The sequence below is a fragment of the Molothrus ater genome, chromosome 3, assembly GCF_012460135.2.
Source record: "Molothrus ater isolate BHLD 08-10-18 breed brown headed cowbird chromosome 3, BPBGC_Mater_1.1, whole genome shotgun sequence".
NCBI classification, from domain to species: Eukaryota; Metazoa; Chordata; class Aves; order Passeriformes; family Icteridae; genus Molothrus; species Molothrus ater.
The window spans coordinates 59,538,735-59,553,242 of NC_050480.2; the positions used below are offsets into that span (position 1 = coordinate 59,538,735).

The window sequence follows — 14,508 nt, forward strand, 5'->3', positions numbered from 1 at the left end:
AATGCTCTCACCAGCTTGCAGCCATATGCTGCTAGGCAATTCCTGAGCCAGATGTTCTTTCTGTGTGTCTAGCAATAGTCCATGGATAAATCTTCCACAAACATGTCCGGTCTTGCCGAGAACTCGTGTAAGCTTTCAGCTTCACCAGCATCCTGCAGCCAGCAATAGCCCTGGGTAATGACACATGATGTGGAATGCCACCCCCTCCAGTTTGTTTTGAGTCAGTTTCTTCATTGTAATTACTGTCAATTCCCCTTAGTGCTGCTGCTGGAAGAGACAGTGAATGATCCACTGATACAACTCCTTTTTTCTCCCTTGAGGTTTGTGTCTCAGTAATTTAGTTCCCTGTCTTTACCTGTAGACCACCTTCTCTGCCCTCTGTAAGTGGTTTGGTGGCTTTTAAAAATTGATCCTATAATTACAGTAGCCTGCAGTCACTAGGATTACTTGTATGAACCAGGTATAATCAACTAAGTCCTGAATTAGAAATGGTATTTAATATAGTTTAAATCTGCATGTTGTTTAAACATAAACACAGCTTCCCTTATATTGTGTTTGGATGTTTGGGAAAATCAGCCTCTTAACAGAAAACCTGATCTGACTGTACAATTTAGGCCAGACAAATAAAATACTATTTTATTATTAATGCACATTGTTTGCTTCTGTAAGAATATGTTATGCCAAAAGAGTTTGCCATGTACTTTTATGACTTAAAAGTCTTTCTGACATACACCAAGCATAGTATAGTAAATGCTACTGGGAGATTTCTAAATATATTCTTCTGTACTTTGCAATATGTTTATAATTTAAGAATGGTGCTTAACCATCTATCCCAACACTTCTGCACTTTCAGACCCTAAATGTGAATAATACAAAATCCAGTACACGTAGTGGGTCCTTGCAAAGCAACTGTGATGAAGCTTTATTTTAAAATTTTGTTCATGCTTTTCATTAAAGTACTTATCTGCAGCCAAGAGAATAGGAAATTAGGTTGACTAAAATAGCTACAATAGTCTGAACTGAATAGTTAAAAGTAGAGAATTCTACTGATTAAAAAAGGGTACTTGAAACATGGCAACATCCTGGAGTTATAACTATTTCACAGCTTGTTGGCAGCTAAAAAATTATGTACCTGCTTCAGGGAGAAAAAACAACATTTCAGTTTTGCCCATGTGAATAATTAGGCAGCACTTAAGACATTTTAAACTATTATGGTTATATATTGCAATATATATTTCTCCATAATGTTGCAGCACACATTATACATTGGGCTGACTCCTTGTAAAAGTATCTTCCTGTGATTTCTGTAATGAAATCCACTTTGGATAGATAATAACCTGATGCTTCCACAAATAGATAACTCTGAAACTGGGGCTAGGAAAAAGCAAAATATTCAGTTTGAAAACTGCTCCTGTGAGCATCTGCTCTTAGAGTAGCAAGTCTTTTATAGCAATTCTGTCTTAATTTTTAGTGATGATCCAAAGCAGCTAAAGGGAAAAAAACAGGCTAAGGAAAAAAATCAAAAAAGAATTATTTTGGTGGGCATGCAGCTTTTTTCCCCTTAACTGTTCAATCATGGCCAGGATCCCCAAAACCATCAGAGAGATGTGGTGTTTGTGCTGTTGCTTTGATAAAACTAAAACTAAGATGTCTAAAGATTATTTTTCTAATTTTTGGAAGTGCTTTTTGGGTTTTTGTGCTCTTGAAAACCAGCCTATTTCTTAGAAATAACAGTTACACTAGGAAAAGCCCTACTGTGGTTGCAATAGAAAAGCACTTTGCACTACTACAGCCACCTAAATAACTGAACAGGTATTAAATGTTACAAGTACTCTTATATTGGTAAAATTTATCTACACTAGTATGTTTTCTCTGTACCCATTCTGGAAGAGTCTAGCTGGCAAAATTAAAGTGTAGAAGGCCGTAGTGATAAAGATTCCATTCCAAAATTCTCCTAATTCCTTTGGGACGTGCTCAAAACTTGGGTGCTGTTGACAAGTGCCCAGCCTGAACTGTAAATATATTTCTGAACATGAAAAGGAGAGGGAGCTGACACTTGGTAATCCCATCAATTTGGTGGGAGCTGTGCAGGGAATAATTGTACAAGAATTCTTGTGGAATTTCACACTGCTGTTTCATTCTCCTGTCTCTTCTGGGATTTTTTACCTGAAAGAAGTAGTGCTCTAATTTTTTGCCATAGTGCTATTTCCTAAAAGACCTCTCTTTTTAATTATCTCCCAATGAAAAACAACCCCAACAAGGAAACAAACCATGAGGAAAAAGCAATTTAAATACTTAAAATTGAGAATTTTTTATGAATCCAAAACCCAGACAACAAACAATTCACTCATGGATCTATTTATTTGTTCCTCAGAAGAGAATTTACAAGCCCAAAGCCAGGCTGGTGTATCATCCAGCTCCAGCAGCACTGGGCCAGGGGCCTGAAGGCTTGGTAGGAGCGACCCTGGTGCCCATCTCTCCTGCATCACCTCAGAGATGAGTGTAAAGGAGCCCAAATGTTGCAGCAGGTGCTGAGCTCACAGGACAGGGGCTGAAATATTAGTCCAGGAAAATCAGAAGAGGCTTAGTCTCTGACTTTGGTGGGGTCATAATTTTGCTTCATGTACTCTGGCAGCAGAAAAACTTCAGTATTCTACTGTCCTGTCATTTATAACCTCATTTCCCGAGTCTTTTTCAGCCTTTGATGAAGTAAGGCTTCCTTCTTCACAAACACTGATGATCTCAGCTATGGAATGATAAATTCTTGTTCTACAATGCAGGCATTTACCTTATAATTTATCCATTTGACTTTTGTCTATTCATCAATCCTTATCATCCATTGCCTTAAGAAGAGAACCTCTAACTATCTATGGCAATCCTATTAGACAATTAGAAAATTTGGAGCACTGATCATTATATATCTGCATATATGGGGAATGAGGGACAAAAAACCATATTTGTATAATAGTTGAAGTTTTCTTGTTTGTGGCCTGTGTGCTGGTTTTGCCATGCTTCTGGTTTGTCCTTCACCTTGCAGCTTGAGAAAAGCAAAATGCAAACAACAGGATTTCCATATGAGTACTACTTGATTGTTCCTAGCCTGTTCCTGTTAGCTAAGCTAACAGAATGTGATTTTATTGTATTTATCAATAACACTTATAATTCTGAGAAAATTGTAAAGACTTCTGGAATGGAGGTACTTGTGTATAGCTGAAGCTTTTGTACATCAGCCAGCAGGTGATGAAAAATCCTACAGATGATTATCCCCTTGTACTTCTGTAAGATGTTCCAAAACACAGGTAAAATAATTAGGTTCTAAATCCCCTCAAGAACAGAAGAACTCATGGTATTAGAGGTATCTTATTTGTAATATTTTCCACCAAATTTTGTTGTTATTCACGCTTACATAAAAGGTGAGTCCTCTTCTCAATGAGAATTTGTGAAATACTCAAATTACTACAAGTGCTCACTTCTTGTATTTCAGTTTTAAAGATGGTAGAAAATGTGCTTGGAAAAAGGGGTGAAACCAGAAGTTTATGCAGCTGATTTATTATACTGGGAGTGTTAAACTGCATAATTACTGATAAAGAGATACTAGCCTGGCTGGAAATTATGTTGTCCTTTAAAAATGTTACTTTTCATTCACACAAAATGCAATCCTCATCTCTTTGCTTCTGCCCGTCTCTCATTCACAGTATATAAAGTAGCACAGCACTGTATTTAACTGTCAGGAAAGAATAGAAAAGAGATGATGATGATTCTTAGATATTTTAAGTAATTTGTCCCATGATAAGAGATTGATGGGGTCATCTAAAGTCTGAAGTGGAAATATTACTGATCAGATTATAGTGCCTTCTGCCAGTTTGTTTTTATATTTAGTAAAAAATACTCTGCTCAAAGGAGGTGGTTGTCCCACTCTGCTCTGCACTGGTGAGGCCTCACCTTGAACACTGTGTATAGTTTTGGGCACCACAATATAAAAAAAAGATATTAAGCTATTAGAGAGCATCCAAAGGAGAACCATGAGGATGGTGAGGGGAAGCTGTACGAGGAAGGCTGAGGTCACTTGGTCTGTTCAGCCTGGAGAAGAGGAGACTGAGGGAAGACCTCACTGTAGTCTGCATCATCTTCACGAGGGGAAGAGGAGGGGCAGGCACTGTGGTGGTCAGTGACAGGACCTGAGAGAATGGCCTGAAGCTGCATCAGGAAAGGTTTAGATTGGGTATCAGGAAAGGTTTTTCACCCAGAGTGTGTTTGAGCACTAAACAGGCTCCCCAGGGAAAGGGGGAGATAGTGTATAAGGGACAGTGTTGCCTGATTCTGGGAACTGCTTTCTGTCCCTGAGAGAAATGCATTCTTCCACTGATGCAAGTTAGTAGCACTGCTCCCATTGATTTTTCAAGTGCCAAGATGAAATCAAGGGCAGCCAAGAGCTGCAGATGGTCTTTCTCATCAAAGACCCAACACCAATGCAGCTGTACGTTGTTAGTGCTCACTCTGACCCCAGTTCCCTATGGCAGCCATATGGCTTGGAACCATTCCCTGGTACTCTTCCCTCTTGCAGGACACACGTGTGTATCCTACTCTGCAAACCAGCCCCACTTCCCTGGACAGTTTTGTGTCATTCACTACTGTTCTCATTTTGCTTGTGACTGTATTAATTTATCCCAGTGAATCTATAATTATCTTTGTTAGATTAAAATTGCAGGAGACTTGGTCATAGATGTCCCCATAATATTTATGTTTACATCTATGTAAATTTGCATTACTTTCCACATATGCATCCTCATTGAAAAGTTACTTCAGCTTCCCTCTTTTTTTTCCTTTTTGGACATATGGTGAACAGTATTGTACATAGTGTGAGTTATTAAATAGTAAGATACTGCAGTAAATCAAAGTAAATCTAACCACTATAACATAAATACAGTTTTTGGGGGTGAATTTCTTCCAAGTAAACTGCAAATGTTATGTTTTTCCTGCAGAAACTACACTGTAATATCTTGATGTAGGCAAATGTTCAAGTTTAGCCTTCTGTAATTCCAGCAACTGCTTCCAAAATACACAGCAGTGGTAGTATATTCTTGCCTTGTAATTCTGCAGCTCTGTCTGAACCTTGCTCTAAAAACCTATCACAAGTTCTTTGCAATCAAAGATGAGCAAATTAGTGCAAATTTATTAAATCTAGTCACTTGTGACTGTAACAAATGTACCCTTAGAGGACTGAAGCCCTGAAGGCTACAGATTTTACACTTTGTTTAAAATTATTTGTGACTTGCATGTGTGGCTATGCGTCAGTCTAGAGATAATCATGGACTTTACAGCTATTGCTTGGTACATGGTACTACAGGATAGCTGTAATAGTGCCGTGAGTTTTTATTGGTGTATGACTGGTATTTTTTTAGCTTTCTAACTGGCTTTCAGCCAAAAAGAAACAAAACCTCAAATATTAATTTGTTGTACAAATTTTTGCACAGGTATTCATGCTAATTTTCCTTTTAGTTGTTATTCATCAGAGTTATTTTTGAATACCTATGAAGAGTAAGTAAAAAGCATCAGAAGGACTATCATAAAGAATCTGTTTTTTCTTGCAGCTTATATTTGTGAATTTTTTGGTTCAAAATTTGTCCAATCCTTGTTACAATAATGTTTCCAATCACAAATGTCATATACTTACATTCATTTAAAAAAAATTGCAAGTGCTAAATGTCATTGTCAGAGCTATTTGCACAAAAGATGTCAAAAAAATTGTTTGTATGAAATGCATGAAACCTCATTAAATAGATAAGCAAGCATGTGGGAACTTCCATTCCTTCTTTCTGATTTGTCTATGATATTTGCAGATATGGTCTTAAAAGATATTGTCTCATTAAGATGGTATATCTTAAACTGTAGTGGGGACCTGACATGTGGTTAAAGTATGGTGGCCTTCTTTTGGATTTAGTATTTCTGGAAAATGGTGTTCTGAGTTGATATGAACCATTTTTAAAATCCATATTGAATTCAGAAGATTGTTTCCATTCAAAATAGCAAAAATAAGACTGACATCTTGAAATATTCTGTATTAAGAATGGCTGAATTTGATTGCAGTGTAAAATGTGAGAGAAAGAAACACTTTTCAAATATTTGTTTGGGATGAAAGAAGATGATGCAAAATGAATATTTTTGTCAGTAAGAAAGAACGAAGAATATTTTGCATTGTGTTAACTTTAAGTTTTACTGGGTATTCTTCAACCCTCAAAGACAAGTGGTTTTCTTTCTCAGAGCCCATGACTCATACAATTGTTCCTTTCTTTGTTCTGAAGCATTTTTCCTCAGTGCATAATGACATTTCTGGATAGCTCTGGCTTGCTCAGCTTAGGATTGTGTCACAGTTTTCATGAGCTTTTCTGACTGACTAAACTCTCCTCCTTTGTGGCTGTTCTGTTTCATTTCACCAGATGTTTTTGTGCTACAACTTCAGCTGTGATCAAATCTGCAGACAACAGCAAAATTAGAAGGGTAAGGAAGAGAAGAGCTCCCAGCCAATGTGCTGACTGACTTAGTTAACACGTGTGGGAGAGAGCATGGTTTCTACTTCCTAGCCAGATTCAGACTGAAAAAAACTATCCCAAACCCTACTGAAGCCTGATCTAAGATGAGGGGTGGGGATGGTGACACAGAACCTGAACCCAAGCGATGGACACAGCCTGTCTGTAAAGTAACAAATCATATATTTATTTCCAAGTATATTCCCTGCACTTGCTAGCACCCCCAGTCTTTCTTGATGAAACTGTAGCTGATGAGTTCATCAGTTGTTACATCCCAAATACTGGATAGAGGGGTCTATTTCCTGACCTAAAGAAGAAAGGTGGGAGGGAGTGTTAGCTACCTAAGTCTTCTTCACTCCTGCCTCTTCAGAGGGTTTGGTGTTGGATGCAGCGTCCGAGAGAAGAGACCAAACCCCGGATTTCTGTCCTTCATGACAGCAGCCTCTCAACAAGACAGTAAATGCCCCCTTCCATTCAGAAGCATAGCACATGTCCCTGAGGAGACCTTTCAGAAGGAGCTTCCTCTGTGTGCTTTGATGTGCAAGCCCATCAGCAGGTCTGCTCCAAGTGTATCAGACAGTGCATGATGTTCAGATCAGTCTCACCAATGTCAGAAGCAGCCATGTGAAAAGTTGATGCTTTCCACAATACTGTGCCTGTGATATAGTCACAGAAAGTATCTGTGATGTGCAAGGTCCCAGTTGCTCTACAGAGTTCAGGGTGCTCATGCTCAGGAAAGATCAGTTCAAATTGAAACAGATGCAGAGTCAACAAGGAGTCAGGAGGATGGAAGATCTCCCTCTGAAAGAAAACCAAAATTGTGTTTAACAAAGAAAAAAAAATCTTTTTTAAGGGTTATACAGCTGCCTTGTATAAATGTAAAACATGATTGAACAGAAAAATGAGATACCAGTCTCAAAACTTTTTTTTACCCATCTTTATTTCAATTTCATATGCTAGTAGAGTGTATCTACCTCTCCAGTGAATCCATTCAGTGTGCACCACATTTAGGTAATATTTGGGAGAATTAAGAAGAGGCAAGGTGATTATATTTGGGAAATACAACCACCTTTTCATAATTAGTGACATATGTGAAGTCATTATAAAACCAAAGTTGTGTCAGAAGTAGTTAAAGAAAAAGGGGTCATTCAGAGTTACCAATGAAAATCCCTTAGTCTCCAACACTCATGCTGACTTCCCCTTTCCCAAAGTGGCATGAAACATCAGTTATGGCATTTAGTTTTCTCCAAAAGTCCTACACCTCATGGAGATTCTATAAAGTGCACTAGATTTATCATCTGTTTTCTATGCCTGTGGATGCAGAAATCCATGCCATTTTATCCCTATTAAATCATTAAATCATGCAAATGAAAGTAAATCTAGTGATGTAACGGGAAATAATTTTCTGCATTTTTTGGTACCTTTCAATGTAATTGAACATATGGTCAATACTCATCATAAATAGCTAGATATTATTAGCCCTCTTATATGGATTCCCTGTTACAGGGAAAGGGAAGCAACAATTGATATGAGGGCTTGTGCAAGGTCACACTACAAATAGATGTGGATAAATTACTTCTACAGAAACAGATATACCTCTATGGGTAAAATTCAGCAGCTGTCTGACCATGAGTAAAAACATAAGGCAGATGAGAACCTCAGCCGCTCAATCCCTGCGCTGTGATTTACATAAGGTAAGCAGACGGGCAGCAATGGGCAAGATCTAAATTTCTCCAGAGAAAGCATTCAAGAAAAACCAAACAGGATAAAATAGAATAAATGCACATGCTCATTAGTCTTCATATGGATAATCTCAAAAGCAGCACTGGTAATTACTGTTTCACCTTTTGCAAAGTCATGGAATTAAAAATTACCAAGGCAGCCACCAGAGTGCACCAGATACATTTTAGAGCAACTCGCAAGACAAGTGAACAACCTAAGAACTGTTACTCCCTTTTCTTGCAGTCTTCTTTTGTTTTTTGTTATGTGAAATGAATCATCAGCTCTTTAAATATGCGTGCAGAGGGCAGTGAGGAAGAAGGTGAGGACTCAGAAAGCTAGGAAAGCATCACTGCTTTCTGAGTACACGTGTGACTTCATCCCCACCTTTGCCATTTGGGGATGTGTAAGATGATCTGAAACACCTCCTACATATCAGTACTGTACATTTTGAACTACTGACTACTCCACGCTGTGTTTGCCATATGGTGCACGTTGTAACTGAACATTGCTTCTTCCATATTTTGAAGGGCAACATAAAAGCATTAAAGGTGAAGTTTACCAGACAGATGTGCACATCTGCACGTGACCTCCTCATGTAGTCAGCCTTTCTAGTCAGTGGAAATAAATGGACGATTCTGGCTCAGGATTTGTCTTTATGTGCTAAGGTGGAGGTCTAACATAGGACAGAGGATTTTACCCTCTAAAAGATAATTTCTTTCACGGACTTCTAATGGAATGTAAAATCAGTTATATAGCTCTAGGCATCAAGAGTTAAGCACATGTAATCTACATTTTTGTATTATTCCTAGCATTGATTATTAACAGCTGCAGAACACTCTTCACACATGTTGTTCTTTAGGTAGTGGAGCACAGCAATACATGAAATGTGAAATGCAATAAGGGTTAGATTTCATCTTACAGTACACAAACAATGTTCCATTTAATGTATTTTCTGGCTTCTGGCTGGAACCCTGGAAATATGATTTGGATAATGGAAGTGCTGCCATTTTATTTCAATGTGAATTAGGTGAGAGAGCTGGTGAGACATTTTCTGCTCAGTTTAAAACCCATCTGAGCAAATGCTGGAATAGATAATAGAAGGGAAAGGTTGAAACTCCCCTGCATTAAAAATATGCTTTAAATCCAGTTGCACTTCTACTTTAGCACTACAGTAGTTGTCAAAATGCTCTTGGACATGGGGATTTCTAGATCTCAGCAGGAGCAAATCCATCTACTGCCAAGTCAGCCTGTGAATTTAAATTTGTCAGCTGACCTGTTACTATTTCCTCTAGCCAATTCTTCTCAGTGGGTTGCATTTTTATCTGCTGATAATTAACATATCATTAGGAACTGGAATGTGAAAAATCACTTAGCACATTTTTAAAAAGAATAATCATATATTTATACAAAACATGAAAAACAGTGTGATCTATTTTTTTATTTGGGAAAATTTTAAAAATTAAAATAAATAGCTTTGCAGTGAAGTGTCAAAAGCACATGTTGAACACATGCCTATTCAAACCCTGTAAAGCAGTGATGAAGGATGGCACTGCTGAGAAGGTCTCTTTTTAGCAGTTGTTTTGTAAAGAGAGCACTAAGCATGAAAACCCTGCATGGTCTGCTTGGCTTTGGTGAGTGAGTATGTTGAGTATAAATGCAGTGCATGACATCTTAATCTAAATATTTAAACTCCTTCAAAGAGTCTTGGATTCTGTAGCAAGATAGACTGATTTGTAATGTCCTTTCTCAATTATATCCTCCTCTTAGCACATAAACCTATAAGCCTCAAATGGTGCATTCTTACCTAGTTGATTATAGAGTTGTAGAACAGTTTGAGTTGGAAGTGACCTTAAAGATGATGTAATTCCAAACCTCCTACCACCAACAGGGAAGCCACTCACTGGATCAAGTCCCTCAGGGCCCCATCCAATTGGCCTTGAACACTTCCAGAGATGGGGCACCTACAAACTCTCTGGGCAACCTATTCACCACTCTCTGAGTAATGATTTTCTTCTTAACATCTAATCTAAACCTGCCTGCTTTCTCTCATTGTCCCTTGTCCTGTCTCTATCTGTCTATATAAAAAGTCCCTCTCCCTGTTTTTAAAAAGCCTCTTTAAGGTACTGAAAGGCCTCAATGAGGTCTCCCCAAAGCTTTCTTTTCTCTATGAACAACCTTACTTTCCAAATAAGTATGCCTGGACCCTATTAAGAACAAAAATATTAATGACTATTAATATATTAAAGGAATAATATTAAAGGAGTTAATGACTATTTAGTCAGAGTTAGGCAGAAGACATACCAGTGAGAGAGAGTAATGATATTTCTGTCAATTTACAGCAATAATACATCTGTAGGTCAAAATTATCTGTCTGTGTCTAGTGTAACCGAGGAATCATTTAATCAAAGAAAACCTTGCTGGTGGGTTTGATCCTATCAAGTAGAGAAAAAATTGTGTCTAGAGTTAGCTCCTAAATTCACTTCTATGTTTGAAGTGCATCATAATAAAGAGAGATGTGAGAAGGGAATCAATATCTCTTGGTGGTTTTATCACTAATTTAATCCCTAGTCTCATTTTTTAATAGGACCTTTTTTTCTTTCTAACTCCTTTTCTCATTTTCCTTGTTACATGCTTATAAAAGCCTTCTTAAGCTTTCTTACTTCTTGCTGTCCAGTTGACTGGTACAAACTCATTCTGGATTTTGCCTCTCTTAAACTTCCCCCCCACCCCAAACAAGGTAGGTTCTTCCCCTTCTCCATTTGCAGCAAGATTGTCTCTTGAGCAGCCCCTGGTGATGCCACATTGACTACATCTTGTTTCTGCACTCTTCTTTTTCACATCGAGGCTGCAGCTTTGTTGTGGTCTGCCTTAATGATGATGTGTTTTAAGATGCTTATCAAAGAAAAAGCAGTTTACATTTTTGTTCTTATAGCACATAATAGATATATATATAGTTTGGGCAAAGGGCTTTGGAAAGCACTCATTAGACATGGAATTCTCTCAATCTTTTATTTCTGTTTTATTTTAGTTAGATTTTAAAGGAAGTTTTATAACTAAGTGTTTGGCATGTAACCAGTTAGCTGAAGCTTTAGACAAGGCCAGGACCTAAGGACCCTGGTATTTATGTTTGGTTTTTCTGGTTTAGTTTAAAAGAAAAGAAACGAGTCCTTCTGAAAATAATTTTGCATTCTGCCTATGCTGTTTAACAATTAACCACACGTGCATTTAAAGAAAGAGACAAATGCACTAGCAGATAGGAGTGCTAACATACGTTAATAGGATGTTTTCTCACCTCATGCTGATGTATTTCTAACTTGAGCTGTGAAAACAGAAGTCTTGTTTGCATGCTTGTTTGAGAAGTTAGGCTAATTTTTGCCTTTGGGACACAGCATGAGATGTAGAGAGAACGCAATACCTTTGCAGTGGGAGTACAGCAAAATCTTTTCACAGTCCTAAGTTTTGCAGTGGTTTCATGTCCTTGTTTTTGTGAGTGTGTAGGTACACGCAGACAATTTGTCTCGGTGCTTTTGGTGCATACTGCTAGTTAAACTGTTGTAACCATGGTACTAAGCTAGTGCTGAAGCTGCACTGAAGCTGTGCCTTCTCTTTTATCCATTCTCCTTGCAGAAGGAGAACATCCATGGAGGTGAGGCAGCCTCTTTCCTATGCATTGTAAATATTAAAAAATTAAAGAATCACATAGTTAAAAATTGACCTATTCCTTTTTCTAATTTATATGCATAGTTTATTTGTTGGTACTAATGTCATTTCAATAAATTGGGTTTTTTAGATTACATGTGAAAATTTTGATTAAAAAATAACAATACAAAATATATTTTAACCAAAACATCTTGGCTAGCTGCCTACAGATAAAGCATCCAAGAAACCACAGAAGATGCAGGCTTTATCAAAACCCACCCCCCTTTCAATAGTTCATATGGTTTTAAAGCTAAGGGAGCACGTGACCCTCAGGTGTGTGAGAAATGAAAAGGGAACTCTGTAATGGTTGGCCTATTTAATGATATCCACGTTTTCCTGTGCTTGTAATGTTGGGACTCTTCTCAAAATTTAATGGCAACTTTACCCTTTTTAAAGGAATTGGGGCTTCCTGTTTGGCACTCTGTAGAAGTCCATCATCAATGGCAAAATTCTGTTTCTCTGACTATGGTCTCTCCAAAGTCACCAGCTATAAATATCAAGGACTCAAGAGGACAAACTGATCTTGCTCAAACATGACCAGTGTTTGCTTCTCTGCTGGGACCAACTTCCTAGTGGCCGTAGGACAAGATTTCTGTGCTGCTCCTGAATAGCAGCTCTGCACTGCGGAGCAGCTGCGCAGAAAACTGCGTGGTCCATCCACAACCTTGCATGCAGCGTTCCAATTTAGGTACAAGGTTAAAAGAGTGACGGTTCAGAACTCGATACCCATGCACTTCAGAATACCTTACAGAGCCCAGCACCAAGCTTTGCAGATTTTAACTGCAAGCAAAGCAGTTGCATGATTTGTTTGTTTAAAAGGAAAAAAAAGTAAACACAATGCAAATTACACTCATCTCAAGTGAAGTTGACCCATTCACTTATAGAACAAACTGATAATAATTCAGACATATCATATGCATATGTGAACGAGGGCACAAATTACAAACATAAATAGCGTATGTGCCTTTACATGTTGCCATGGAAAAAAACAAACAGGTTTGGGTGTTGCGTTAGAGATCTTGCCTACCAATTCAAAACTAATACCAAGGCAGCGAGTCCCATCTCATCAGAGCCTGTGCCAAGGCACAGGAAAGTATTTGCCCACCAAAAAGGCTGACCTAATGCGACAGTGGAGCTAATGTTGTCTTATTTAAGGCCCAGAAGATCTGAGGCAACTCAGTCAGCAGTGTCCTTGCTTGACATTGTCCCTTGTTGTGATTTTCATTATTAGAGCCTATTATTTAAAAAGAAATAAACTTTTTTTTAATGTGTGTATGAAAAGTTAAAGCAATCACCAGATACTCTTGCGATTCAGTGAAATAGATCATGTACAAAGCAAACGCCGAACACATTCTTTATTTTTCTTATTGCCGCACACGGCAGCCTCGGGGCGCGGCAGTTCTGCCGTGCAGCTGACCCGGGGCCGAAAGGGCAGCGACTCTTCTTGAACTGACGGATGTCTGAGCGACACCTTCACACCAACTCCAGCCCGCCCGGAGGACGCCGGTTCCCCACAGCCCGCGGCGTGAGGGAGCGCACAGAGCCGTGAAGCGGGCCCGGCTGCCGGCGGCCGCTCGCTCCCGCCGCCCTCTCCCGCGGGGTTCCCAGGCCGGGAGGAGGCGCACGGCCCCGCCGGGCCGCAGGAAGCGCTGCCGTCACCCGGCCCTGCCCCGCCGCGCTGCCGGCAGGAGGCTGGGCCGCGCCGGGCCGCAGCCGGGCCGCCCCGCTCCGCCTCGGTGTCTCCAGAAGGGATGCGGCGGCGAGCGCCATGAGCTGGCGGTCCGGCTCCCGCGGCGTGGTCCTCACCGCCTACCACCCCAGCGGCGGGGCCGGCGACGCCCCCGGCGGGTGAGTGGAGGCGCGGGCGGGCGGCGGGGAGGGAAGGAGGGCGCTGCCCGCGGCAGGTGCGCTCGGCGGGGCGGCTCCGGCTGCCGCGCCGCGGAGGAGGAGCGCAGCCGGCTCAGCGGGAACCTGTTGCGCGGGAGAAGGTGTTTTCTCCGGCCCCGGGGCTAAAGGGTTTGCCCGTTTTTGCGCTGTCCCGCAGCTCCCAAAGGGTTTTTCCTTTGTTGGTTAGTTGGTTTGGGTTTTTTCTCACCCCTTTCTGTAATAAGCTCCGCGCGTCGAGGAAACCCCAGAAGTTCTGCTGGTCTGCTGAGAGCCGAGTGCAATCAGCGGCCGCCGGCTGTTGTTAAGGCGTTTGTATCCAAGAAAATCCCGTGGCCGCCCGGGTGCATTGTCGGTGGTAAACCCGAGCTGTTCTGGCCGGTGCGGTTGTAGGCTCGGGGCGGGGAGGGTTTGGGGCTCGCCGCGGTGAGTGCTGTCCCGTGGCCTCGGGGCGCTGGCCGTCAGTGTTTTTGGGATCAGGGTGTCGGTGGGATACTGCGTGTAGATTTTCCTATAATCTCCTTGTGGTTTACTACTTTGTATCTTTGTAACTTTTTTTTTTTTTTTTAATGTGATAAACGGGACGAAAGTGTAGGTTATAATGAGACAAGCCTTTTAAAGCATTTTGAAACTGATAACGGGCAAGAAGCCGGTTTCACATAGAAGAGGGCTGAGG

At 40.3% G+C, this 14,508-nt stretch overlaps 1 protein-coding gene across 2 annotated transcripts in view; it reads left to right on the plus strand.

Moving 5' to 3' along the window:
• ARHGAP18 (Rho GTPase activating protein 18) overlaps positions 1-14,508 on the plus strand; it is a 95,391-nt gene that overhangs the window by 13,061 nt on the left and 67,822 nt on the right. The window contains exon 1 of one of the 2 annotated variants that reach the window (XM_036404580.1): positions 13,708-13,796. The exons of the other annotated variant lie outside the window; for it this stretch is intronic. Within the exon in view, the coding sequence (XP_036260473.1) occupies positions 13,717-13,796 (80 nt within the window). The 5' untranslated portion in view covers positions 13,708-13,716. Of the gene's footprint in view, positions 1-13,707; positions 13,797-14,508 lie in introns of those variants that run through there. 2 annotated transcript variants of the gene reach the window in all.